This window comes from Onychostoma macrolepis, chromosome 15, assembly GCF_012432095.1.
Source record: "Onychostoma macrolepis isolate SWU-2019 chromosome 15, ASM1243209v1, whole genome shotgun sequence".
NCBI classification, from domain to species: domain Eukaryota; kingdom Metazoa; phylum Chordata; class Actinopteri; order Cypriniformes; family Cyprinidae; genus Onychostoma; species Onychostoma macrolepis.
Window position 1 is genome coordinate 8,604,583 of NC_081169.1, and position 26,758 is coordinate 8,631,340.

The 26,758-nt window shown below is 35.4% G+C and overlaps 1 protein-coding gene across 3 annotated transcripts; it reads left to right on the forward strand.

Annotated features, from left to right (window-relative positions):
* Nucleotides 1–1,993: 1,993 nt before the first annotated feature.
* rtn2a (reticulon 2a) lies at nucleotides 1,994–25,301 on the forward strand. 3 transcript variants are annotated; one of them, XM_058745638.1, is made up of 10 exons: nucleotides 1,994–2,147; nucleotides 4,858–4,911; nucleotides 7,387–7,875; nucleotides 9,069–9,254; nucleotides 17,665–17,872; nucleotides 19,240–19,378; nucleotides 23,041–23,110; nucleotides 23,538–23,584; nucleotides 24,466–24,524; nucleotides 24,670–25,301. In XM_058745638.1, exons 1-10 carry the CDS (start codon nucleotides 2,117–2,119, stop codon nucleotides 24,743–24,745), a joined length of 1,359 nt encoding a protein of 452 aa, XP_058601621.1. In that variant the 5' UTR covers nucleotides 1,994–2,116; the 3' UTR covers nucleotides 24,746–25,301. The 3 variants fall into 3 exon arrangements, with proteins under 3 accessions (XP_058601621.1, XP_058601622.1, XP_058601623.1); XM_058745639.1 differs by lacking the exons at nucleotides 1,994–2,147; nucleotides 4,858–4,911; nucleotides 7,387–7,875; nucleotides 9,069–9,254 and adding an exon at nucleotides 13,036–13,157; XM_058745640.1 differs by lacking the exons at nucleotides 1,994–2,147; nucleotides 4,858–4,911; nucleotides 7,387–7,875; nucleotides 9,069–9,254 and adding an exon at nucleotides 13,043–13,151.
* The last annotated feature ends 1,457 nt before the right edge of the window (nucleotides 25,302–26,758 follow it).

Consider the following 26,758-nt stretch of genomic DNA (forward strand, 5'->3'; position numbering starts at 1 on the left):
TAACAGACACACTAACTTGTTCAGAGATTCCCTTTTTGTGTGTTTGTAGGTTATATGTTACCCTTACACTTTTTATATAATAATGTTTACTTGACTGTAAGCTAAGATTTCACAATTACATGAATAAAGTACATATGCTCTCAGAGAGAAAAAAGGTACAAAAGCTGTCACTGGGGCAGTACCTTTTCAAAAGGTAAACCTTTGTACCTGTAAAGACTCTATATTGATACCTTATCCAAAGTGTAAATGTACAAAAGTGTACCTTTTGAAAAAGTACCACTCCAGTGAAAGCTTTTTTTATCTTTTTTTTTTCTTCTTCTGAGCGTGTACAGCAAGCTATTGCTGGACTAATGCTTACCGAAGAGATAAAGAACACAATCTCTATTATTTTTATTTATTTATATATATTTAAAATAATGTCAAATGATTTTTTGATGAATTACTCAGCTATTTCTGCTTTCAAATTTGTCTTGACTACATTGAAAGCTATTACATCTTTATTGCCCAGAAAAAGAGACACTGAGCAAACATTGTATGAGAAAGGCAAATGGTTGCACTATACAGGGTAAGCTGTCATACTTCAATTACATTTTCAGCTAAATTTAAACCGTAAAACAATTAAGACACACAAAACAATTCATGAAACAACAAAAAAGTAAAATTCTTCATCTTCATAGTTGACTCTTGCCTGATGTATGTCAGTGTGTTTTTGTGTTTTTTATTGTGTTCACTTTCTGATCAAATTCAGAAAAAAAAAAATCTATTTCAGTTTTGGTGCTTGAAACAAACACAAAGCCGCTGCTAAAGAAAACACACAGTTGTGTAATTGGACCATGTGACAACTAGCCCTAGTCTCCACAGCTATAAAGATTAATTATCGCTGTTTGGAAATAAATAATTATTTTTAAATAAGTATTTAAATCATTTTAAAAATGTTAAAAATAATATCGTAATTACATAATACTAAATAACATTGAAATTATTAAAAACTAAATATTTATGTCTTTAATTGTTGTTTGATTTGTATTGATTTGTCTGTATGTGAGCCTGTGTGGGCTGCTGTACTCTTTCTACATGGGGAGGTACAGTACAGTAGCTGATAGACCACGTGAGCATTTCTCATTTGCTAGAGTACCTCACAACCCATGAGCCTTTGGCTCTGCTGAAGGCAGTGGACACAAACAAAAGCCTCATTAGACTTTTAAATGAAGCCTTACAGACTATATATATATATATATATATATATACACACAAGAGATATAAAGGTCATTGTTGCTGAATTTATACTCCACACAGAACACTATAATTTAGTATATTTAATCAGCATTTCTAATTTGCATAGCCATAATTTAATATTCATAACGTTAATTTCTGTAGCTTAAGTAGCTAATTTTGTGCAATTAATTTTAATAAATTATTTTAATAAAATAAATCATAATTAAATTATTTAAAATGTATTATTTGTTTGAAATAGTATCATTAATTATTTTAAATATTATTTATCTAAAATAATTTAATTTATTTATATAAATATTATTAATTATAAATAATTTGTATAGTTAATTAATTAATTAAAATATTAATTCTTTAGTTTTTTTTTTTGTTGTTGTTGTTGTTAAACATCTGAATATTTAATCTTAAAAGGTGCTAATTAAAATGAACATTTCTTGGGTCCTTTTAAGGGTGCAACATGTTCATCCTTGTTAAATTATGGCAGACTGACATGAAGAGGATGTTGATCTGAGATGGCAGAGAGCAGGCAGAGATGAGCTACACACACATGAATGCACTCACACAGACACACACACACACACAACCACACACACACACACACACACACACACACACACACACACACAGTGGCATTCTGAGTCCATTGGCTGCAGCAGAGAATGAGAGAGCGAGTGAACCTGGGAGGGGCCGTCTGATGAAGAGAAGGGAGGGTGAGAGAGAGAGAAACAGCAGTGCACTAAAGGAGAGAGCGAGGGAGGGGTGCGTGAAGAGCACAGAGCGTGAGAGAGCTGTAAAGAGAGTGAGCGATCCAGCAGAGGAGTGCCACAGCGCGGAGGACAGGGGGACTCCAGACTGGATGGGCCCAGCAGTGCCTTGATGGAGCATGGGTCAGGTTTTAGGGTTCTCCCACTGCAGTGAGTCTCTCCTTTGTCTCTGCATTTCTCTCTGTATGCCGCTGACGCGTTGGTATTCTCTTGCTTTGTGTCTGATGCATCATCTCGGTTGCTATTTGTCTGTTTTGCTGGATTCTGCTGATGTTGCAGTGTGTACTATAGCTCTGTATGAATGCAGCATCTGTATGAGACTTGTGCTGTTTACAAATGTATTTGAGGGAAGGTCAATAAGGAAAAAATTGGAAAATTGTTGTCATTAGTAATGTAACCTGGCATGATTTGGTGTAACAGTTGCTACAAATGATTTGTTTTTGTATAATTTGTTCCAGATTGTGAGAATAAACATTGAATACTGCTGGTTACAACAAATTACATTCTAGTTTACACTGAAAAACAATGCACTTTTATTGTTATTAATTGATTCTAGAATATTCTTTGTGATGGGGATGTTTGAAGGTGAAGTGAATTGGTTCTATCATTTAAATCAGGGGTCTGTGGCTGTGCTGTATTGTTTGAAGTAGTTTCTGAGAGGGAAAAATGCAATATTATGGTGAACTTCCAAGCCAAGAAGGTAAACTAAACACAAAATACTACGATTTACTGCTACTCAATAATGATTATTTTAATGGATTTGCCATACACTCTTAAAAATAAAAGTTCCATGAAGAACCTTTGACATCCATGGAACGATTCCACTGAACAAAAGGTTCTTCATAATCTAAAAAAGTTCTTCAGATTATTAAAATATATTTGAGATGGGAAAAAGTGGTTCTTTTAAAAACTTCTCACTGAAAGAAAAATCTTTTGAGAACCCAAAATATCTGAAGGGCCCATGACGAACTTTGATTTGGCCCTCCATGCCATATGACAGGAGAAGGAGAAAAAGCATGCCATTGAAGCTTAGCATATTAAAATCAAATCAAAATAAGTATTTGATAAATTTGTTTTATTTTTGCATTGCCATGTAAGAAATATTATACCTGAATTTGATTTAAAAATATGAAAGAAATAAAATAAAATACAATTTTTGTTCCATTATAAAAAAAAACGTATGCATTTTAATATAATAAATTTGGAAATAATGCAACATTTTCTTTTGTCCCACAGCTCTGTCGAGTTCTAAAAGTAATCCTACTACATAGATTTCATGTTCTATTACATTACTATAAAACCCCCTTTTGGAACCTTTATTTTTAAGATTGTATATGCAGATATGTATATGTAATATATTAAGGCACTAATTGCATGTTTTTATAGACCAGACGTGAAATACAATGCTCAGTTTTGTACAATGACAGAGAGCTGAAAAGGAAACCTCTGACTTAAAGATCTGAACAAAGCTTTGTTCCTCAGTTCACTCATCCCATTGAGCAAAACATGAAATGGAGGCTCAGAGGCTTTTATCACAGGTCTCTTTTATGGATGCCCATAATATTCAAATAGACATGAGCTGCCTAAACCTGCTTCACTTGCAGTTGTTTCTCGGCAGGAACTGCCCACTTAAAGGAAAGGTATGTATGACCAACAGCAACTATTTGAGAAAACATGTAATGTTAAGGTCAGCTTTCTCAAATACCACAGTGGAGGACATGGTGTAGACAGAAAACAGGAATAGTTTCTGTCCTGCTATAAAAACTATGAATACTAAGATGAAAATTTACTCACCCTCAGGATATCTAAGATACAGATGAGTTGGTTTCTTCATCAGAACAGATTTGGTGAAATGTAGCATTACATCACTTGCTCACCAGTGGATCCTCTGCAGTGAATGGGTGCCGTCAGAATGAGAGTACAAACAGCTGATAAAAACATCACAATAATCCACAAGTAATCCACACCACTCCAGTCCATCGATTAACATCTTGTGAAGTGAAAAGCTGAGTGTTTGTAATTAACAAATAAACAAAGCCATGATTATTGCCTTTTTAACTTCAAAACTTTGCTTCTGGTTAAAATATAAGTCCTCTAAAATATTGATTTGTCAAAAAAAGTTGCCTTGTCTTTATCAGGAGAGAAATATTCACAGATCAAGCGATGTTAACAAACAAAAGAAATATGCCAGTGTATTTTGATATGAGAGGACAATGGGGAATGGACTTTATTGACCGGAGGAAGCGTTATTATAGATTATGGACTATGGTATTTTGGCCAGAAGCAACATTTAAAGGATGCAATGCCTTAATGTTGGATTTGTTTCTTATAAACATGCATCTTTTCACTTCACAAGATGTTAATTGATGGATTAAAGTTATGTGGATAATTTGTGGATTATTGTGATGTTTTTATCAGTTGTTCGGACTCTCATTCTGACGGCACCCATTCATTGCAGAGGATCCATTAGTGAGCAAGTGATGTAATACTACATTTCTCCAAATTTGTTCTGATGAACAAACAAAAACTCATCTACATCTTGGATGACCTGAGAGTGAGTACATTTTCAGCAATTTTGTATTATTTTTGTGTGAACTATTCCTTTAACTTATTTTATGCTGTATAGAATTAGTTTCATATAAACTTTACAAGCTGAATGTTTATACACTTCTGTATTGAACAGTTCATGAGAGTCACGTCGCTGGACAATTTCCACATTTTACTTAAAATTGCTACAGAATTCTTGCTGTGTTCTTTGCTGGCCAGTTGATGGAAATATATAATAATAATAATAATAAACACTATAAAATTTCAAGTGATTCCCTTAAATTGAGCATCATTTATTGCTCTCTCATTTCAGAGGAATTCGGAACAGTGAGCTCAACACCTGACTCCACGCCTCCCTGCTCAGACGGTAATATTTTCATATACAGTTTATTTACACATATTCAAATATGAGTCCTTCAGTTATCTTTGCATGTTTTCCTGATATCCACATCTATTAAAGCCCCTTAAAGGGATAGTTCACCCAAAATGAAAATTACACCATGATTTACTCACCCTCATGCCAACCGTGGTGTAATGATAGTCCACCGAGGCGAGCATAGTGAAGAATCCAAGTGCAGATTTATTAAGCAAAGTGAAACACAAAATACAAACAAACAAAGACTTGAACAGACTTGACTCGCCTCGACTCAAGTACTCACTGACAGCAGGGTTAAATACACGATAAGGCACAAAGGCAACATGAGGGCTATTTATATCAAACAATGAGGGTTACATGACAAGAACCAACCAATGGGAAACAAGACACATGACCTGGACAACCAATCAGAACATGACAATGAACAAAGGAACCAATAGCAGGAATACAAGAGGGCAAGGGAAGCATGACACTAACAGCATGAAACAGAACCCAAAAAAGACAAAACAACAAAAGTCCAGGAGGGTGGTGGAATAGAAGTAGTCCAGGGGGTGGGATGGAGGGCCAGGCCCGTGAAGGGGAACAGGACCTGGAGCATGGAGCAATGATGGAACTAAATCATGGGGCAGAGGTGGGCCTGGACCGTGAAGCAGAGGGCAAGACCATAGGCCATGGTACAGTGGCAGACAGTAATACACTGGAGGACCTGGGCCATGAAGCAGTGGCAGACTGTGGAACACTAGAGGACCTGGGCCATGGATCAGATCCATAGGAGCAGGCAGCCATGGCGGAGTGTGACAAGATAGACAGTGAGTTCATGAGCGGCCTCCATGGCCGTGACAGGACAGACAGTGAGTTCATGAGTGAGCGCCACCGCCTTGGGAGGTTCTGTAGGGGACGCTGCCACCGGATTCGTGGAAATGAGAGGCCTCTGGGGAAGACTCATGGACAGGAGAGGCCTCTGGAGCAGACTCGTGAACAGAAGAGGCCTCTGGAGTGCAGTGTGCAGCCCACACGCTCAAAATGGCGACTGCCATTACAGTAAGGGCAGCAGAGGGTGACAGAACCTCTAGGATGGTTGGGCTTGAGAGTGCTGATGTCACTGGGATGCCTGCAGCTCACACCGACATCAGAGGTGGGTCCTTCACACTGGCAATCAGTCCTTTCAGTCCTAGCCCAAGCTCCGCATCCACAGGAGCTTGGGTACTATGGCCTGCCCCCCAAAAAAAATCCTTTGGGGAAATCTTGGTGACAGCCACGACATAGCGAGGCTCAGGCATGGCGGCCATCTTGCGATGATACTCAGGCGTGGCGGCCATCTTGAGCGTGTACTCAGGCGTGGCAGCCATCTTGCGATGAGGCTCTTGAGTGGCTGGCATGTTGTGAGCAGGCTCTGGCTTGGCAGACATGACGTGAAGAGGCTTTGGCGTAGCAGACATTAGGTTAGCAAGCTCTGGAGCAGGTGTGACGTTAGCAGGCCTTGAAGTAGCAGGCGTGACGTGAGTAGGCTTTGGGGAAGTGTTGTGTTCCTCCTCCACAAAACCCACAGTAAAAGCAGAGCCACTCAACCATAAAGCAAAGTCTATATATTATTTTTCCAGTGTGAGGGGTATTACGTGGCATTAAACATGATATGTCCTTACTTAAACCAAAATGGAAAATGTCTTTCAAGAAAGTTTCATTGAAGTCTACCTGGTAGTGAAGCTCACAAAAATCTGCCACATATTCCTTAACAGAGCAATTTCCTTGATGGAGGCGAACTAGGCGATCTGCTGGATTCATTTCTTTGGTCGTGTATTCTGTAATGATAGTCCACTGAGGCAAGCGTAGGGAAGAATCCAAATGCAGATTTATTAAGCAAAGTGAAATCCAAAATACAAACAAAAGAAGACTTGAACAGACTTGACTTAAGCACTCACCAACAGCAGGGTTAAATTCATTCAATATCAAACAAAGAGGGTCACATGACAAGAACCAACCAATGGGAAACAAGACACATGACCTGGACAACCAATCAGAACATGACACAATGAACAAAGGAACCAATAGCAGGAATACAAGAGGGCAAGGGACGCATGACACTAAGAGCATGAAACAATTACAAAATAAAAGACATGAAAACAAGAACATGAAACCTTACACTAGCTGTATTTGACTTTATTATTTCAGATGAATATAATCAGAGTTATATTAAAAAAAAAATGCCCTGGCTCTTCCAAGCTTTATAATGGCAGTGAATGGGTGTTGATATTTTGAAGACCAATAAAGTGTGTCCATCCATCATAAAAAGAAGAGCCAGAACATTTTTAAAATAACTCCGATTGTATTCATCTGAAAGAAGAAAGTCGTGTACACCTAGGATGGCTTGAGGGTGAGTAAATCATGGGGCAATTTTCATTTATGGGTGAACTGTCCCTTTAAAAGCCATCATATGCATAGCCCTAATCATACACCATTTTTCCTCAGGTGGAAATGAGGAGTCAGACTTCCCAGAACTGCAGACGGCCAGGGAATGGTCTGACGACGATGAAGGCCTGGAGGATGATGACGCATGTCTCAGCAGCTCTTCTGTGTGGGGCACGCCGCGTCAGAACTCCTTTGAGCTCACCTTCTCCTACATTGCCTTCTCTGAGAGCGACGGCTCATCGCGGAGAGACTCGGGGCGCCGCAGGACTGGTGGGAGGAGCGGCCGCGGTTCACTGCTCCGCACGGACACTCTGGAGACCCAGGGACCTCCAGACTCCCCTGCTGCGGAGTGGGACCCTCATGGCTTCTTGACTGTAGAAGGGGAGGGAGACGCGGAGGACGAGAACCTGCAGTGGACTCTAGAGCCACAGACTCACAGGGTGGAGGAGTTTCAGGATAAAGACACAGGGACATGGGAAGCAACGGAGGAGATCTCAGGCATCCAAACACACAACTTAACATGCAGTCATCAAGATGAGCAAATAACAGGTGCTCATGTATACAAAATGAAACAAATGTGTGTGTTTTCGCATGTGTGCATGATGCATTTTAAAATAGCTAGGTTCAAAGCAGACACTGACTTGAAAATCATATAGACTTTGGAGGTGTGGTCTTTAGTCTTTGGCCAGTAAGAAACCACCCAGAGGACCCAAATGAAATGCATAGCAATGCACTAAAACACCTGAACAACCACATAGGAGGTCTCTAGTAACTACTAACAACAGCCTGAATGATGGAATCTAAAGCAGGCTTTCTGTTTTGGCAAGTATAACTCATTGTTTTTTTTGTTTGTTTTTAATATTTATTATTAATCTATTGATTGTATATACAGTGTATATATATATATATATATATATATATATATATATATATACACACACATAATTTTACTTGTATTTAAATAAAATAATTCTAAATTAAATTTAAAAAGGTTATATAAAATAAAAGTATTTATTAGTTAATTTTATTTAATTGGTATTTAATTTTTATTTAATGTAGAATTATTTTTACCATGTTATCATGTTTAAACATTTTTATTGTTAATTATTTATTAATAACATTTTTACATAATTAATAAAATTACATCATTTAAATTATGTGGGTTTTTGTGTTTATGCACACATAATATATAAACTTAAATTTCATTGTATTTTGTAAATTCCAATTTTAAATGTAAATAAATCACAAATTGTAAATGTAAATTTTTTGTTTTAATTAATAAATAATTAATAATAAAATGTTATTTCATTTTAAATAAAAATTCAAAATGACAAAAGTATACGTATATAAGTATTTTACTTTTAATACTTTTGAAATTTAATTTAATCTAATTTATTTAGAATTATTTATTTTTATAATAAAAATAAAATATTATTTATTCATAAAAATATTTTTACATATTTAAAATAAATGACAATTTAAATTATGTGTGTGAAGATACAGTATGCATTTCATTTTATAGATTTTTTGTATGTTTGTTTATACCATTATGGATAATTTGTTAAAAAGAATAATTAATATAATCACATTAATGTAATGAAAATAATTATAAATGAAATTATTCATAAATTATTTACAATAGTATAAACAAATATATATACTGAAAAAAAAAAGTTCATTCACCATAGAATCAGTGTCATCCAGATAATATCATGGTGATTAATTGTGAATTATGTCGGCAGTACCACAGCTTCATGGGTCAGACCCTACTGTTACCATGGAAACCACCGCCACCCTGCAGATGGTGGAGCCGTCACTCACAACACCTCCTGCCATTGGACGAAACACTCAGGAAGAACAGCTCTGTAAGCAGTGCTACTCCACTCTCAACTTAACAGAGGGGCCAACAGTTCGCATCCAGATAGCAGGTTAGACATTGCTTCCCATCTTTATAATCAATTATCTGCTCCCTGTTTCACTAAGACTGCTATAAATGCCATATTCTTTAAAGCCTGGTCGTTTATGACAGCACTTAATCAGTCAATATGTCAATATGTAAAACAGATCCCAGGGATATGGTTTCTCTTGTTCACGAGAAGCACAGGCTTCCCACATGTGAACACAAATGCTGGTGTTTTATTGGAGAATACAGTTTCCATCGCCATGGTAACACACTCCAGGGGATGAACTGTAATGGGCTGCTGCCACTGAGTGGATTCCTAGCCGGTCGGTCTTCATCATTGCACACAGAGCTGTAAAAGCAGAGTCATGCTGCCTGTATGTGCCATACGGCTCAGAGCCATTATGGTTGGCATGTGCTTCCAGCGATGAGGTTAGAAGGGCGGTGGCAAAATGCATTCTCATGTGCACTGAAGAATATTGACTGTAAAGAGCCATCTGTGTCCAAAACGTAACGTAAACACGATACAGAAATTGTCATCATCCAGAACAACCGATATTCACAGTCAATAATACATCACATTAATCTGTAACAGAAACAGATGCACTTTACGAGCATATAACACATTAAAACACAATAGATCTAGTTATTCACTGATTCTCAAAGCACATTCACAAACCACTTACATGTACACTGCCAAAAATCTTGTTTATTGATTTATTTGTTTTTTTGTTTTGTTTTTTAACAATAGAGTCTAAAATATTGTAGGAAAAAAGCCTAAAATACATTGTTCTCCACAGAAAGCACACACCATGGACCAATAGGGGGAAAGGAAAATAATAATAATAATAATAATATAGAATTAATTTATTAGTAAATAGATCATGCAAAAAAACCTTAACACATTTTTGTGCTGCTGCATTAGCAGATTTAAAAAAAAAAAATGTTTAAATATAAAGACGGTAAAAACAAACTGTAAGACACAAAAATACTTGTGTTCAAGATACTATATATGAAAACAAAAATTATACTTTTCAGTTAAATGTATCAAGGATTTTTAGGTATCTTTATGTCACGGTGCACACAGCAGGGAGGAACGAGGAATACGAGTACAAGGAGTAACTTCAAAATAATAATCTTTAATCATGAAATCAAGGCAGAGCAAGACAAGGCAAGGCCGACACAGACAGGAACACCGGGGAATAACGAGTAGACCAGACCAAATCTAATTAAACAGGCAGGAACTAAATACACATAACAATCACAGATAATTAGACACACCTGAACTGAATAAACTAATAATCACACAGAACAAGGACAGGAACATGACCAAATAAGGAAACAAGAGGTGGGAATACATGACACACACGACAGAGGACTGAAACTTTACTGGAAAGCATATCAAAAAACATTTCTTAAAAGGATATTTCACCCAAAAATGAAAATGCTGTTATCTTTCCACATTCCAAAACCTTCAAAGTTAATACTTTTTAATTTAATTAAATTTAAAAACACCTTCCAACAAATTTTTGGAACACACACACACAATAAATTTCACAGTGTTTTTTTCTTTTTCGGTAACACTTCAGTATATACAGTACAAAAATAAAGGTTCTTTATTGGCATCAATAGCTGGGTTTCCATCACCCTGTTTTAATGTGCATTTTGAAGAGTCGTATGAGAAACGAGTGATGGAAACGCCAAATTTCGGATAAAAAATCCCTTAATTCGCAAAAAAGTTTTTACGCTCGCTTGAGGTGGTTTTTGACTTGTGTGAAAAAGGGTTAATGCGAATAATGGGAGATGGAAATGTATTTTGCGATTAAATTCCTCCAAGCGCATCAAAAAAGTCATGTGACTTTGCGCTATGAGACGGAATAGCTTGATTAGCAGCGGACCGATCTCATTCACAGCATCTGAAATGTTGTTATGGTCGTTCTGAAATGCCTGAGCAAAGTCTGTCATCAAAGTATTTTTGTATAATTGTCTTACACGACTGTGTTCCCAAACAGAAGCATTCACCTCCGAAAGCAATGACAGCATTTATTGTTTCGTCTGCTCACTCTGAGGCGCAAGTAATTTTTCATATATGAACATTATTATATTCAGTAGCTTATCCTAGTTTTCTATAGGCTATTTAGTGCCAGTTTACCAAGAAGTGACGATTTTGTTCTCTTTGACTCGTTGGATGGAAACAGTGCTTGTTCGCAAATGTTTTATGCGATATTCCAATTTTGCGCATAAGTTAATTTCACAACTTTGGATGGAAACCCGGCTAATGGTTCTATAAAGAACCTTGAACATCCATGGGACCTTTCAAATGCATAAAATGTTCTTTATAGACGAAAAAGGTTCTTTTAGGAACTGTTCACTGAAAGGTTCTTTTGGGAACCAAAAATTATTCTTCTATGGCAGGGATAGGCAACGTCGGTCCTGGAGTGCTGATGTCCTGCAGAGTTTAGCTCCAACCTTGAAAAAAATCCTCACCTGTCAGTAGCCCTGGTAATCCTGAATTAAGGTTTGATTAGGGTTGGAACTAAACTCTGCAGGACAGCGGCACTCCAGGACCGACGTTGGCTATCCCTGTTCTTTGGCATCAGTGCAAAAACACCCTTTTGGAACCTTTATTTTTAAGAGTGTACACTCTTAAAAATAAAGGTGCTTCAAAAGGTTCTTCAAGCGATGCCATAGAAGAACCATTTTTGGTTCCACAAAGAACCATTCAGTCAAAGGTTCTTTAAAGAACCATCTGTTTCTTACGTTTTTATAATCTGAAGAACCTTATTCGCCACAAAGAAGCTTTTGTGAAACAGAAAGATTCTTCAGATGTTAAAGGTTCTTTATAGAACCATTTAAACAAAAAGGTTATTCTATGGCATGGTGAAGCACCTTTATTTTTAAGAGTGTAGGGACCAATTCTCACTGTTAACTTGCTTATTAGGATCTCTGTTATTAACATATTTGCTGTTTAGTAGTACTTACTGTATAAAACACATATTCTGCATGACCATATTCTACATTCCTAATCCTTCCCAACACCTAAACTTAATAACTTACTAACTATTAATAAGCAGCAAATTCTGAGTTTATTGAGGCAAAAGTAATAGTTAATGGTTTGTTAATAGCGAGAATTGAACCTTAAAATAAAGTGTGACATCTTTTTCCATTCAATGAAAGTCAATGGTGTTGCTCTGGAGTTGTCGTTTTTAGATGAACTATCCCTTTACATTAGTTTTTTTAATTTGACTTTTTGCAGTGTCAACATATTTGCATGCAAAACCTGTGTCCAACTGTTTTGTGCATAACATTTTTTCCAAATTTAGAATAAACTTTAGAACCACCTTAAACAGACACGCCTTGTGGTATGAAATCCATAACCTGAGAAGCTTCCTGTTGTAGGTGTTACTTAACCAGTAAACTGATGAAAATGTGCAATTTGGAAAGACGAAAGGAAAGTAAGAATAGAATTGCAATATTCTGTAAAGAATTATATTAAACAGAGTATAGGGTGTTCTATTATGCATGAGTATGATTTTAATGATTAAACGGTGTTTGAACATTTTTAGTATGATTTGTCTTCTTAGTACTTGTAGGATGAGTCAAATCTATTATATATGTTATACTAAAATCAAGTGTAGATATTTAATTTACAATGGTATTACATCATTCATTAGTCTGAACTGATCACATGTAGATGTACAGTTCGTACAGTGTATTTGTGAGTGAGTGTATTTGTCAGTCTAACTGCCTCTGTCTTCTTTAATGGGGCGGGCACAATTGTGCAGATTTATTTTTGGGTTGTTGGGCCGGGGGGCTGCTGACAGAGCAGACTCAGCCAAAAACAGCTTGAGGGGTTTTCAGAGAAGATCAGGGACATAGACACAGGCGAGAGAGGGATCGGCCCATGAAGACTCCAAAATGACCGGTAAAGGTGAGGGAGCAGGAAATACACAAACTGGGGCTTTGAGAATATGATTATCTGAGCTGAGAGCACTAAGAGACATGGGTTAGGAGAACTTTTATTTCTGTCTGAACCACACAGCACAGAGTTGGGAGTTTAATCCTATGCTGTCATTTGAGTTCAGTCTATTGTTTTTACTATTTTTGATTACGTAAGCGAGAGATATGTGTGGCATCTCATAATATGAGGCAATGTCAAGGAGAATGAATGAAAACTGAAAATTGTAATGTTCATGTAGAAGTCTAACTTCATAATACATATCTAGATGTTATTCTGAGTTTTTATTTACTTCATTGGTTAATTGCAGCATTTGCTAGTTAAATATTAAATTATAGACCCTACATAACTGTGCTACTTTCATATAGGCTATCTCATATCTTCATGCATCTCTGGTATCTTTCTTCAAGTTTATTTATTTGGTAAATAAGTAGGATAATGTAGTCAGTCATTACCGCAAAATAAAACCCTTCAGGATGATACTGATCTCTTAGTCTAGGTTGAAATTTTGTGATAATGACCAACTGACTGTATATTACTCAACAAATAATCATGATTTGTTGCTAACATTACTGAAAAACTATACTGAAAATTCTGTAACTTTCATTCAATCTGAAAGTACACAATTTGTTTCTTTTAGAAACCAGTTTAGAATGTCATTAGCTTTGCATTTGTTTATATTGCCTGAGCTGAGCAATCTAGCTAAAGCTAACTGCGTCAGCAGGGCCACCTGGCATAACAATAGACAGTTTTATCTAAAGCTAGAGGCTTTTTATACATTACGCTTAGCTTATAAATAGTCCATCCACCTGCTGCTAGGTCCACCATTCAGAGTCGCACAACAGACATGAATGGCATTAGCACTGAGGTAATTCTGAATGGATTAGCCACAGTATTAGCCTGTAAGCTATTGCTTTGCTTGTATGAGTCCCTTTAGACAGGGTACACAATGTTTTCCTACTGAATATAACTGGCTTTATAACACTAAGAAGTGCTTGCGATTGAGAAGTAAAGCTGTTGTCATTACTGAGAGTCTAAGTTATGCACAGAAGCCCTGAGACCATTGATAGGCAATGGGATACAGGTTGAGTGCTGTCAGCAGGTGCTTTAAGGGACCACTTTAAATTCTTAGTTTCTCTTCCTTCTTACACTGACTAAAAATAGCCGAGGTCAGCCCAAAAGACTCCTTGCAGTTTGTCTCCCTGTCATCGATAACTTAAACCTACCCACTGACTCATTTACTGTAGCCTCAATGTTTCTATCCGTCCTTAGAAGTTCTGATTTACATTTATCTACATTGACGCTTTCAAAACATCACTGTATTAGTATTCCTCATTATAACAATCTGTTTCGACATTTGTTAAAAAATAGAGTTCTAAACAAAGGTTTGGGAGGAGCTAGTTAATCTAATCTTGCCAATCGTTATGCAAGAATATACTGTAGCCTATAAACAGCTGATTATCTCACTACCATGTCACCTCATCTGCTGCCTTATATCTGTTCATTCATTATTTTTTACATTATCATCAAATGCATTTAAGATTCTGTTCAAATGTTTGTCTATATTCTCTTATAGATAATCTCTATAACAATCTGGTTCACAAAGTAAAAATTTCATTCATTTTCCCCATAGGGTAATGATAAAGATAGGTTGACATAGATTTTTAACGATAACTTCTAAACCCTTAAGGACAGACCTACGGTAAGCTACAAGGTTGTTAAGTGATGGCATATGTGTCCGTTGAAGTCATATTACCCTGTACAACTTTTTTTCCCTTTTTTTAAAAATCGTGTATAGCAGTGGAGTTCCTACTGAAAAAATACATTACCCATAATTCTGCAGACAAATCTCCACCAATCAGAGAATTTAATTAAGCAAATCATGCCAAAACCACACTTCAGTGGTGGCACACTTCCATAAAGCACTGTGAATGACATAATAGAGTAAGTCTCCCTATACTCTCAAACTACTGAAATATTTGTGTCCTATGGTGTGACGGAAACATGTAAAAAAAAAAAAAAAAGAAAAAAAACCTTTAACATTGAAGATAAACCTCTCTCATGCTATTTGTAACTCTAAGAATGAAGATAAATTTTTCTCATGTTATTTGTGTTAAGTTTTTTTTTTTCTACATTTTTGCTGACACAACCATAGGACCAGTGTTGGGTGTAACGCGTTACTAAGTAATGCTTTACTGTAATTAAATTACTTATCCACTGAAAAAGCAAAGGGAATACTGATCATTTTTAGGTAATTTAATTACAGTTACTTATAAAGTACTTGCGTTACATACAGTAAATAATTTAAATAGTTCTAAAATCAATATTGAATTTGAAATCTAAATTTACCTTCTAAAGATAAAATTGAATGCTGTGTCTTTAACCCTCTGCACGCCAGCACTTTCAGTTTTTCCTGATTCACAGAGAAACCTTAAATACTCAGATACAGATAAGACTAAAATCTATCGAATCTAAAAAGGGCCTACTTTTTGTGTACACTGACAATAACAACAAAACATTGTGCTTTTGCAAAATAAACAAAACAAACAGGGTGCACTTTCTGCCGTCTAGGTCTCCGTGAGCAACTTTCTACGTGTCACAAACACAGCGAATATTTGACACAGAGACATGAGAAATATGTTTATAGAAAGCTTGTGTGTCTACTTTTAAATGAACGAATTCAAATCGAAAACGAATATTCTCTGATTATGTAATCCATATGAAACTAAAGCGAGGTACAGTCTTTCCGGTATATGAAGCTTGAAGTGTCTACTTTTAAATGAACGAATTCAAATCGAAAAGGAATATTATCTGATTATGTAATCTGTATGAAACTAAAGCGAGGTACAGTCTTTCCCGTATCTGAAAGCTTGAAGTGTCTACTTTTAAATTGAACGAATTCAAATCGAAAACGAATAATCCTGATTATGTAATCCATATGAAAGCAGGCAGTCTTTCCCGTATCTGAAAGCTTGAAGTGTCTACTTTTAAATGAGCAAAATTAAAATCGGAAACAAATATTATCTGATTATGTAATCCGGATGAAAGCGAGGTACACAGTCTTTTCCGCATCTGAGCTCATTATATGCAGTCACCTGCGCGCAAACACCCTCATCTAGCGCGATCTGAGACGGCTTTATTTAGCATAGAAGATCATTTATGTAATTTATTCTTACCTTACCTACATTAGTTAATGTGTTATTTAACTAATTTAACTATTTAACTATTTAACTAACCGATTTTATTAGTTGGGCTTTTCCTGAACATCTTGCCAAACTGAAATGTATTGTTTAACTTTTCTTAAGTTTTTTTGTTATTCAGATATTTTGTTATTCAGAGTATTTCTGTTTGTTAACCAAAGGTTACATTTTTTTATTACAGTTTAAGTATTACAGTTGTTTTAAAGCTAAAAGGCTAAACTATTCTATGTTTGACTCAAATTGAAAGAATAAAGAGTTTAATTTCTATTAAGGTTTATAGGGATTTTAAGATGTAGCCTAACTAGAAATTTGAATAGTTACTTATTGAGTAAATTAGTTACTTTTCAGAGTAATTAGTAAAGTAATTTAAATACAATATTGATGATGTAATTAGTAATAGTAATTCAGTACTTCTTGAAAGTAACTTACCCAACACTGCATAGGACACAGTCCAATTTTACAATATAAACTATATTTTCTATACACTCATTAAAAATCATATTTGTATATTTATCCATCATTATGTTATTTGCAATACTTCATTGTATTGTAGTCCTTTCCATTGTTAAATTGTTTCCATTTCCATTGTTACACACCTTCTTGTCAGATTTTCAATACGGTTTTGCTTCAAATCAAAATTTATTTGGTTCATGGCTTATAACTGTTTTACAAAAAGGGACTTTTAAAAAAAAAGAATGGGAAAAATACATCTGAAACCAATGCCGCTGAAACATGTTTCTGGTTTGTATAAACCACTCATTACTCTACATTATCCTTCACCTTAATGATATATAGGTTGATAAGGATGTTGTTCGAGATGCAACCCCAGAGTTAAGCCTAACCTTAAGATCTGATTGGTTGATCTGAATGTTGTTTCAGGTCCAACAAGGTCGCTTTTCCAAGAAAATGTCCTACTTGAGCAAATGACATTAAGCTTCCCATCCATTTGAAAAAAACAACAACAAAAAAACAATCCGAAGTATTAAACTTTGACATGAATCCCACACATTTGTGATACAGACATAAATAATATCTTAAATCAAGTGGCTTGTTGAGGAGAAACATGCCACTGTGAATCTAAGTGACATTGTAAGAGTACATTGGAGTATTTTGAGAACACTGAAAGAGTAAAATGATGTCAGAGACTTTAAATATTTAAGCAACACCCTGGAAACCACCCACAACCCTCCACCAATGAAGATTTGTTTGTCCACTACAGTTCTTAGGAAACCATCTGTGGTTTTAAACCCAAAACTTTTTCTTTTTCTCGATCCACGCAGTAATGGACCTGATCTACTGGAAGGATATGGAGCGGACAGGGATGGTGCTCACAGGGCTGGTGGTGGGGCTGCTGTCCCTGTTCCAGCTGAGCATCATCACTGTGGTGTCTACGCTCTCCCTGGCCATCATGTGCTTCACCATCTCAGTCAGAATCTACTACAAACTGCTGCATGTGCTCCAGCTGGGAGATGGAGCTCACCCTTTCCAGTGAGTCTCTGACCTCTTCTCCAGTCTTCTTCGGTTTTTAATTAAACATATCCCCACCTTAGTACAAACAGACCAAAATACTCATTGAGCAGAGCAATGTGGTGGGCTTCTATACAACAAGTGCCCTTTATATTTTCCAAGATTTTTAAAGCAAATTTCTTAATAATTTTAAACATAATATCAAACAAAAGACTGTCTATAAGTGTCCATAACATAACGATTAAACTATATGTGACCCTGGACCACAAAACCAGTTTTAAGTGTCAATTTTTTCGAAATTGAGATTTATATATCATCTGAAAGCCGAATAAATAAGCTTTCCATTGATGTATGGTTTGTTAGGATCGGATAATATTTGGCTGAGATACAACTATTTGAATATCTGGAATCTGAGGGTGCAAAAAAATCCAAATATTGAGAAAATCGCCTTTAAAATTGTCCAAATGAAGTTCTTAGCAATGCATATTACTAATCAAAAATTAAGTTTTGATATATTTACGGTAAGAAATTTACAAAATATCTTCATCGAACATGATCTTTTCTTAATATCCTAATGATTTTTGGCATAAAAGAAAAAAAAAATGTACCCATACAATGCATTTTTGGCTATTGCTACAAATATACCCCAGCGACTTAAGACTAGTTTTATGGTCCAGGGTCACATATTTAAACTATTCTTTTAGAAAATGAACAGTTTTTTACATTAGTTTGACATTACAAGCCTTTATGTTTAGAGACTAAAAGGTTCTTATTAGAAATAGTTTAATACTAATATTTTGGCTATACAAAATTATGGTAATTGTTAGATTCTTCTCTATGCATACGAATATGCATAGAGAAGTATTACCGATTTACATTTACTGCCGTGTTTGATTGATTTTTGAGTTGCATCATTTTCATCATGGCCAACATTTTTAACGCTTATGAAGTTCTTCAAAAGCCATTAAAAAGCTTGAGAATTCTTTTTTATTATTATTATTGCATGTCCCTTGCACTCAAGATGTAATTTTGTCAGATTTTGCAAAAAGTGTAGAAAATCTATTTTTGGCCATTATTAGAAATGGATTAAATAATCTAGTGAGAGTGTGAAAAGGTTTTTTTTTGTTTGTTTGTTTGTTTTTTTTCCTTCACAGGGCCTAAAAAGCAACTGTGCAACTGTTAAAGAAACAATTATGGGCTCTGCTTTGGATAAATGTGTCATCTCGGTGCCAAACATTAACATGCATTTAATACATTTAGATGTATTAAATGTATGTGTGTAACATACATACCTTTAATGCCATACATTAAAGGTATGTATGTTACATTTAGGCATACATTTAATGTCAGTGTGTAAGGCTGTGTCTGTATGTATTGATGTGCTGCAGGTCATATCTAGAGTTGGACATCAGTTTAAGTGGAGAAGAGGCTCAGCAATACATGCACAAGGTCATTGTGCTGTCCTGCTCTGCCGTAGACACCCTAAGGAACCTCATCTTTGTGGGCAACCTGTTCAACTCACTCAAGGTGAGGCCTGAGAACTGACGATCCTGTATAAAATTCATTCATCTGAATCTGTGTGCTAGATCAATGAAATATATTCCACATTGATGAAAAAGAATCACTCTCTTAGAATGTTTAATTTAGTATTTTTATTTCTCTCTCTGTGAAAAAAAAAAATCTTATTCTGAACGTATCACATTGCTAGCACTCATTCATGTTTCTAGTTTTCCGCTCTGTAGTGCCTGTCATAAGATATTCTTTTCATTTCTTCTTTTTCTGTCCACTTCTATTTATGAAATTCTCATCTTATCTTTTTTGGTCTCCTTTCATATTCATTACTTGAATGTGGCATTTGTGGCTTTTTTGTTCATCATCCTCCCGAGACCCAACAAAAAAGGTTTTTTATATATATAGTATTTTGAGAAAACCCTTAGAAATACATTGCAATGAGAAACACCCTTATAATGTTTCATAGAAAGTTCTCATATTTCATAAGAATATGGTTATTTTTTACTCTATTGATGTGTCGTGTCTCCCCAGCAGAAAGAAACCAACTAATTTATTCTTGCTTGTTTACATGAAAAAAAAGAGACTAATTATACATCAAATACTAATGATAATTGCAAAAGAAACTGTTTCTCTTTCCATGATGACATAATAAATCCAAGGATGTTTGCATAACCACTGAGGCAATTAAAAAGGTCCTCTACAAAGGACAAAAATGATTTTCATTATTTCAGGCCTCTCAGCTGTGCACTTAAAATAATGCCACTCACAGCTGTCACTCTAATTACACTCAAGGATTACCACATGAAATACAGTACTTCTGACAGTGTTTTGGGGTGTATTTTCAGGCATATGAGACTTGACATATATTATCTCCCACACATTATGGCACAGAATTACAGAATCCATGATAATATTCTGCATTTTGAGAGAAAATTAAGGTTTCTAAATTGCTATTGTGTTTTTATGCAAAATTTGATGACAGCGTTTTCAACTAACAAATTTTCTCCAGCAAAAATAAATAAATAAATAAACACAATACACTAAAGTTAAATAATAACAATAATAATAACAAACAAACAATAAATAAATAAATAAACAAATATGGATGGCATAATTATTGAATTTTAGTGTGAGAAGAACTTGATGAGAAATGTTTGAGTTCATATTTAGATCTCTGAGGTTCGGTTGCAGATTTTGGTAATCTTGCTAATCTGAGCACAGTTTGAGACATTGTTAACATCTCTTCTGATTCTTGCTGAGAAATATATGAGATTACTAGGGTCTTTTGCTCAGGCATAAAGTGAAAACATCACCATTTAATCTTAATGACCAATCAATTTCAGTTGGGAATCTCTATATAGCTCAGGCCGATATGACTGGTTCCTTTCTCACCCCTCCTATCCAATTAAAACACTACTTTGTTTCTCTTTTTAAAGGGTTACTCCATCCTAAAATTAAAATTTTGTCATTAATCACCCCACATGTCATTCCTAACCCGGAAAAGCTTTGTTCGTCTTCGGAACACAATTTAACATATTTTTGATGAAAACCGGTAGGTTTGTGACTGTCCCATTGACTGCCAAGTAAATACCACTGTCAAGGCCCAGAAAAATATGAAAGACATCGTCAGAATAGTCCATCTGCCATCAGTGGTTCAATCTGAATTTTATGAAGCGATGAGAATACTTTTTGTATGCAAAAAAAAAAAACGACTTTATTCAACAATTCAACTCCTCTGTGTCAGCATAGCACCATATTGGAGAGTACCGGCTGGACGCCAACTGCGTGCGGTGGACGCAAACCGCACGGATTTTTACTTTTATAAAGCCATGTTTTCTAAAAGTGTCCATTAACTTTGGAGTCAAATTCTTACATTTAATCAGTGAATTAGAATAATAAGACTTTTGGGCTGTTACCAAGCAAATGAAATCAGTATCAACAAAATTCATCTTTGCAATGCAGAGAAAACACAGAAGCTGCATCTGAAGTTGCATTTAGATGCATTTACACACTGTTTAATGCAAGACATGAATGCATTTAACCTGCAATTACAACTGCATAAATCATGTTTTAATATATTAAACACAAAACGTTAAATACCAGTATTTGAAATTATTTAAATAATAAAAGATACTTTGAATGTGAAATTAAAACCGCCTGTAGGTGGCAGCAAGTCACTGTTAATAAGTGAGTCATTGCGATTGAACCGATTAATTCAAACGGTTGATTCATGCAGGAACGACACGCCCTCATGTTACTCAGAGATGCAAAACAGTGCTGTGGCTGTGTTTGGAGTGATTTTTGTTGTCGAAATAAAGCAAAAACAGGAAATATGGTGTCTAAAATGTAAGTCTCTCAATTAACCTCTTATTTATTGAGCTGTTGTAAAAAATCAGTATTACATTTGTAATCATGGTAATTTTTGGAGCGTTATTTTTCATTATTCTTCGTGTGAAATTGATTAACTACTAGGCTATATGAAGTGGTACAAAATAGCCTATATACATATTCTGCCCCCATGTCTTTCATTTTGTGTTCATTCTAAATGTAGTGAAAGTGCAGTGAAAGAACACCCTCTATGCACGCGCACTAGTCTAGACTTCACGTAATGAATGCACGCACTCTGTAGGTGTGTTTTGAATGGTTTTTGCAAAATACTAGATAATGTCAAATCGCACATCGATATTATCGCAGACGATATATATCGCACACTCCTATTCTGACGATGTCTTTCATACTTTTCTGGGCCTTGACAGTGTTATTTACTTGGCAGTCAATGGGACAGTCACAAACCTCCCGGTTTTCATCCAAAATATCTTAAATTAGGTTCCAAAGACAAACAAAGCTTTTACGTGTTTGGAAGGACATGGGGGTAAGTGATTCATAACAAAATTTTCATTTTGGGGTGGAGTAATCCTTTAACATTTAAATAAATACTGGCATTCACCACTTCATCTTCAACTACAGCCCAGCAGCACTGGTGATACAGCAGTCACCTCCCTCCTCCCTAGATCCACTTGTCTATATAGCATTTTTATCAAAACAAACAATCTGAGAGTTGTCCAGAAATGATGTCTAGGAGAAATATCTGAGATATTAAAGAGATCTCTTTAGTGATTTATCTTTTATTATCAAAGTTTTCTGACTTTGTGAATGCATTTTTTTTTTTCACTATGAATAAAATCCTGATAAGTCTAGCTCACAAGATGTAGTACAGTGATGATTTAGTATACTTGAGGAGCAGTTATTTAAAAGTGGCTTAACTTCGTCTTTCAGACACATCTAAATTCAGCCAAACACTGCAAAGTCTTCAACTGAAACTCTTAATAGTCCTCAAGTTTCGGGGTGTCACAGGGTCACACTGTGACCTGTGTGGAATGTGAAATGGGACACATGTGGTCTTATGTAGTTTGAGACGGGAGGATACAAGTGGGTCTTGTCCTGAGTGCGGTTTCCAGTTTCAGACTTGGTGACTATAAACTCCACACTGAGGAGATATAAGAGGAAATGTTTTCTCTGTGAGCCAGACACACTGTTTTAGATATCACATCATGCTGTGGATGTTGGGTTTGACAGAATGCTGAAGTGGCTTGATGAATCAGATTTGTGTTTTCTGTACACTAGTTTGCATACACAAATATTTAGGAATCGAGTAATGAAATGTTTGTTATTCCCAGTTCTTGTTGCTGATGTATCTGGTCACGTTCCTGGGAAACCTCTGCAATGGCCTTACCTTGCTCATCGTCGGTATGATGTCCAACAACTTTTTTTTTCTTGTAGTTATGCTTTGTAACTTGCATTCAGTAGTTAACCTATAACTTGCAAATCTATACATATACAAAGTCCTCAAAGAAATATGGACATTTTGTGTCCAATTACATTACATTTACATTTAGTCATTTAGCAGAAGCAATCAAAATCAACAAAAGAGCAATGATATGCAAGTGTTATAACAAGTCTCAGTTAGCTTAACGAAGTAGACGTAGCAATTTTTTTTTAAATGATATAATAAATAAAGATAAAACAGATAGAATAGAAAAAGAATAGAGCAAGCTAGTGTTAAAGGCCTTTTTGCTATGAAGGATTGACATATATTATGATGCTTTATGATCAGTTAATGCCAAATGCTTTTTTTAACTAGTTCTTCCTCCTCTTGTCATCATGTGCTCTTCAGGTGTGATTGCTGTCTTCTCTGTCCCTCTGTTTTACACAAGGCACCAGGTAACACAATCTCTGTGGGCTTTAATGACAGTGACATCTCATCTCATCCATATTCTCTGTATTTCTATGCGTATTTCAGTCAGACATTATTTTATATTCAAATAAGCCTAAGTACTGGATATAATAAGAAACACTGTTTACAGATGTTAGTACCATGATGTAGGGTGACATCAGACATGTGATTAACTAGGGATTCATTTGTATCTAATTCAATCAAGAAACTATTTTAGTGGATCTACCACTTCATACTTTTATTATTTTGTTATTTTGAATCTCTGTTTCTTAAAAAATGCATTGTATAATGCTTATAATAACAATAATGCAGCACCATACAAGTAGTTGTTTTTCACAGATTATCTTCCCCATATCTTCATATATAATATTTCATCTGCACTTTCTGATATTCAAATCGGCTCGGTGTGATTAGTTACAATGTGTTTTGGCATTGCTGATGCTAAATCTGGTGCAGTGTATCGTATCTTCTCACAGCATAACTGAAAATGCTTTTTAATTTAATTTAATTTGTCATTTTAATTTGAGTTTTTGATCGACAGAGGAGAAAGTCTTGCTGATTAATTGTATAAATTTGTTGTTATTATTATTTTTATAATTATTTGAAGGAATTAAGGTTTATGTGCAGTATTATGGAATAATACAAACAATAAATAGATTTCTATTTATAATTTGTATTAATATAGTGAATTTATGCAGCAAAATAATGAAAAATCAATAAACAGCCCTACACTAAGAAGAAGAAAAAGAGCAAGGAACACAACGAATTAACCATGAAACATACTAAAAATAATATTAACTTAAACTTAAATTCATTTTAATACTAAGGTTAACACATCTATTGCTGCTCATGTCGCTCTCTTTTACAGGACAAAGTGGACAGCTGCTTTACAGCAGTGCGAGCCCGCATTGACAACATAAAGGACTTGTGAGTATAGCGCCATCTACTGCAAGAAGTGATCTTCCTATCATATCAGTGCTTCAAGTCAAGATGACTCATGATGTTTTTGATCATAATAGTTTATCAGACAATTATAAACATGCAATTGTTTTTTTTTTTGTCTGTTGAACAGCCTTCATCGCCTGACCCAGGGTGGCGGACCACCCCCGGACCCCACTCCAGGTGGAGCTAAACCCAAAGCCCATTGAGACACCTCACAGAGGAGGAGGAGCTACACGCTGTCACTCAAAAATGTCTTAATTAGAAGTTTGTGCTCAGAGTCCCGCCTCTGCAGCAGTGGGGGAGGGGCTAATGACACAGGGCCTTATATAGGAGGAGATACGGATTTAAGGGAGGACCATGCAAAGAACAATCTTGGATGAAAATCGAAGGCATTGGAATTCTGAGAAGTTAAAGACACATTTTCATTTCCACATTTCAATATCAGTATGAGTGTATGAATGAAACACAGACCACTAAGGATACTTGAACCACCTGTCCAATAACAGCCCCTTGAGAGTTATCTGAATAAACATGGATGACTTCAGTGAAGTAAAAGCAGTGAGGGCTTTCTGAATCCAGACTGACTGCAGTTCGCCTGCCAGAAATATAATGCAGGACCAGTTTCCAAATGGGGTTTTTACTTATGACAGTCTCGAAATATCTCGTTGTGTTGGTGTGTGTGAGTGTGTGTATGCGTGGGCAGCTTAAGCCTGTTAAAGTACCTAAGAACTATTAAAACCACAATGTTATTTTCTTTTCCAATGTTTTGTTTCCTTGGTTTTATTTCGGTGAATGTTTTATTTCCCATCAAAGTGAATCACTTTTGCCACCTGATACTAAAACTTGACTGCACCACGTACTTGACTTCTGACCTTTGTACAAAAACACATCAGAAGAATCACTACGTGGCTTATCACTGAGGTCAGGTGAGCTTTTGACCTCATGTGGCAAAATGAATCAGTCAACTGTCTTTTGAATCACAACATCCCTACTAGATGGCATTTTAAAAGTAGGGGGCTAATGGCTTCAATTTCCAGTAGTTCAGAAGACATGGAATATATATGGATGAGATGTATGAACCACTTTTATGGTGCTCCAGAGAGAACAGTACAGATGGTTAAGCAGGTTATATGCTTCCATATAAGCCATATTTTAGGTACCAGAACCCTTGTGAAAAGTAGTATACTTAAAGAGTACTTATTACAAAAATAATATACTTCAAGTATGGTTTAAAGTTCATTGCCAAATGTTCTGACAAAGATTTAGCTATGGTAAACTCAAATATACTTGAATGTGATTTCTATTAAAACTTGTATGTCGTTTATTTTTAAATAGATTTGTAATTACACATTTGTAAAATATATTAACCTTACATGTAATATCGAATAACTTTCACATGTGCTTTAATATGTTAGTCAATACATCAAAATATGTGTACTTCTGTAAAGCACCACAAAAGATTATTAAAACACAAGATTTAAAATGTACTTTAAAGTAAAACCTTTAATTTGACATTATTACAAACAACACTTTTTAAAAAGGTTTCCATGGCCATTAAGCAATGGAGGGTCAGCAAGACTATAATTCCCTTCCTCCCTCTGCACTCTTCCTAATAACATCAGGAAGCCTTTAAGCCTTAAAAGGTTTAGTCACAGGCCTGAGTGGATGCTGATAGCACTTCCTTTTAACACATACTGTATGTTGTAGTTTCACTTTTCACTTTTTTGTTTGGTTTTGCAATATAGAGAATTTTGCTTTAGGACAAAAACAGGAACACAAGATAAGATTAAGATTTTTTTTTTTTTTTTTTTTTGGACCGTTTTGTGCATGCTGTTACAGTGACTGAGACTTTCAAACCTTTTTTTTAATGTATTTATTTTTTTTAAAACACCATAGAAATTTAATTGAACTGATACTGAGATTGTCTTGTGCCCAGCTTGCTGCAGGAAAACATGCTTTCATAATTACCTATAATGTCCTTATCAGACATTATGAGACAAATATGTGATTTCAGAAACATAAAATTAGTTTAGCATTTATTTACACCGACATAATCTTTCTATCTCATACAATTTAATGACAAAGTCCTTTGAAATAATGTAGCTTGATCTGGTCCCATACAGCCAGTTTAATTCAAATTCAATACATAGCCTATATATACAGACACTGTTTCTCTTCATCACTTAACCTGAACAAGTCAGGATGAGATTAGAATATTC

Bases quoted from the DNA above. Each gene is read 5' to 3' on its own strand.
- rtn2a (XM_058745638.1), top strand. From the start codon at position 2,117: ATGGGTCAGGTTTTAGGGTTCTCCCACTGCA. The intron at 2,148-4,857 runs GTGAGTCTCTCC...CTCTCATTTCAG, and splicing joins TTTAGGGTTCTCCCACTGCA to AGGAATTCGGAACAGTGAGC. The intron at 4,912-7,386 runs GTAATATTTTCA...ATTTTTCCTCAG, and splicing joins CACGCCTCCCTGCTCAGACG to GTGGAAATGAGGAGTCAGAC.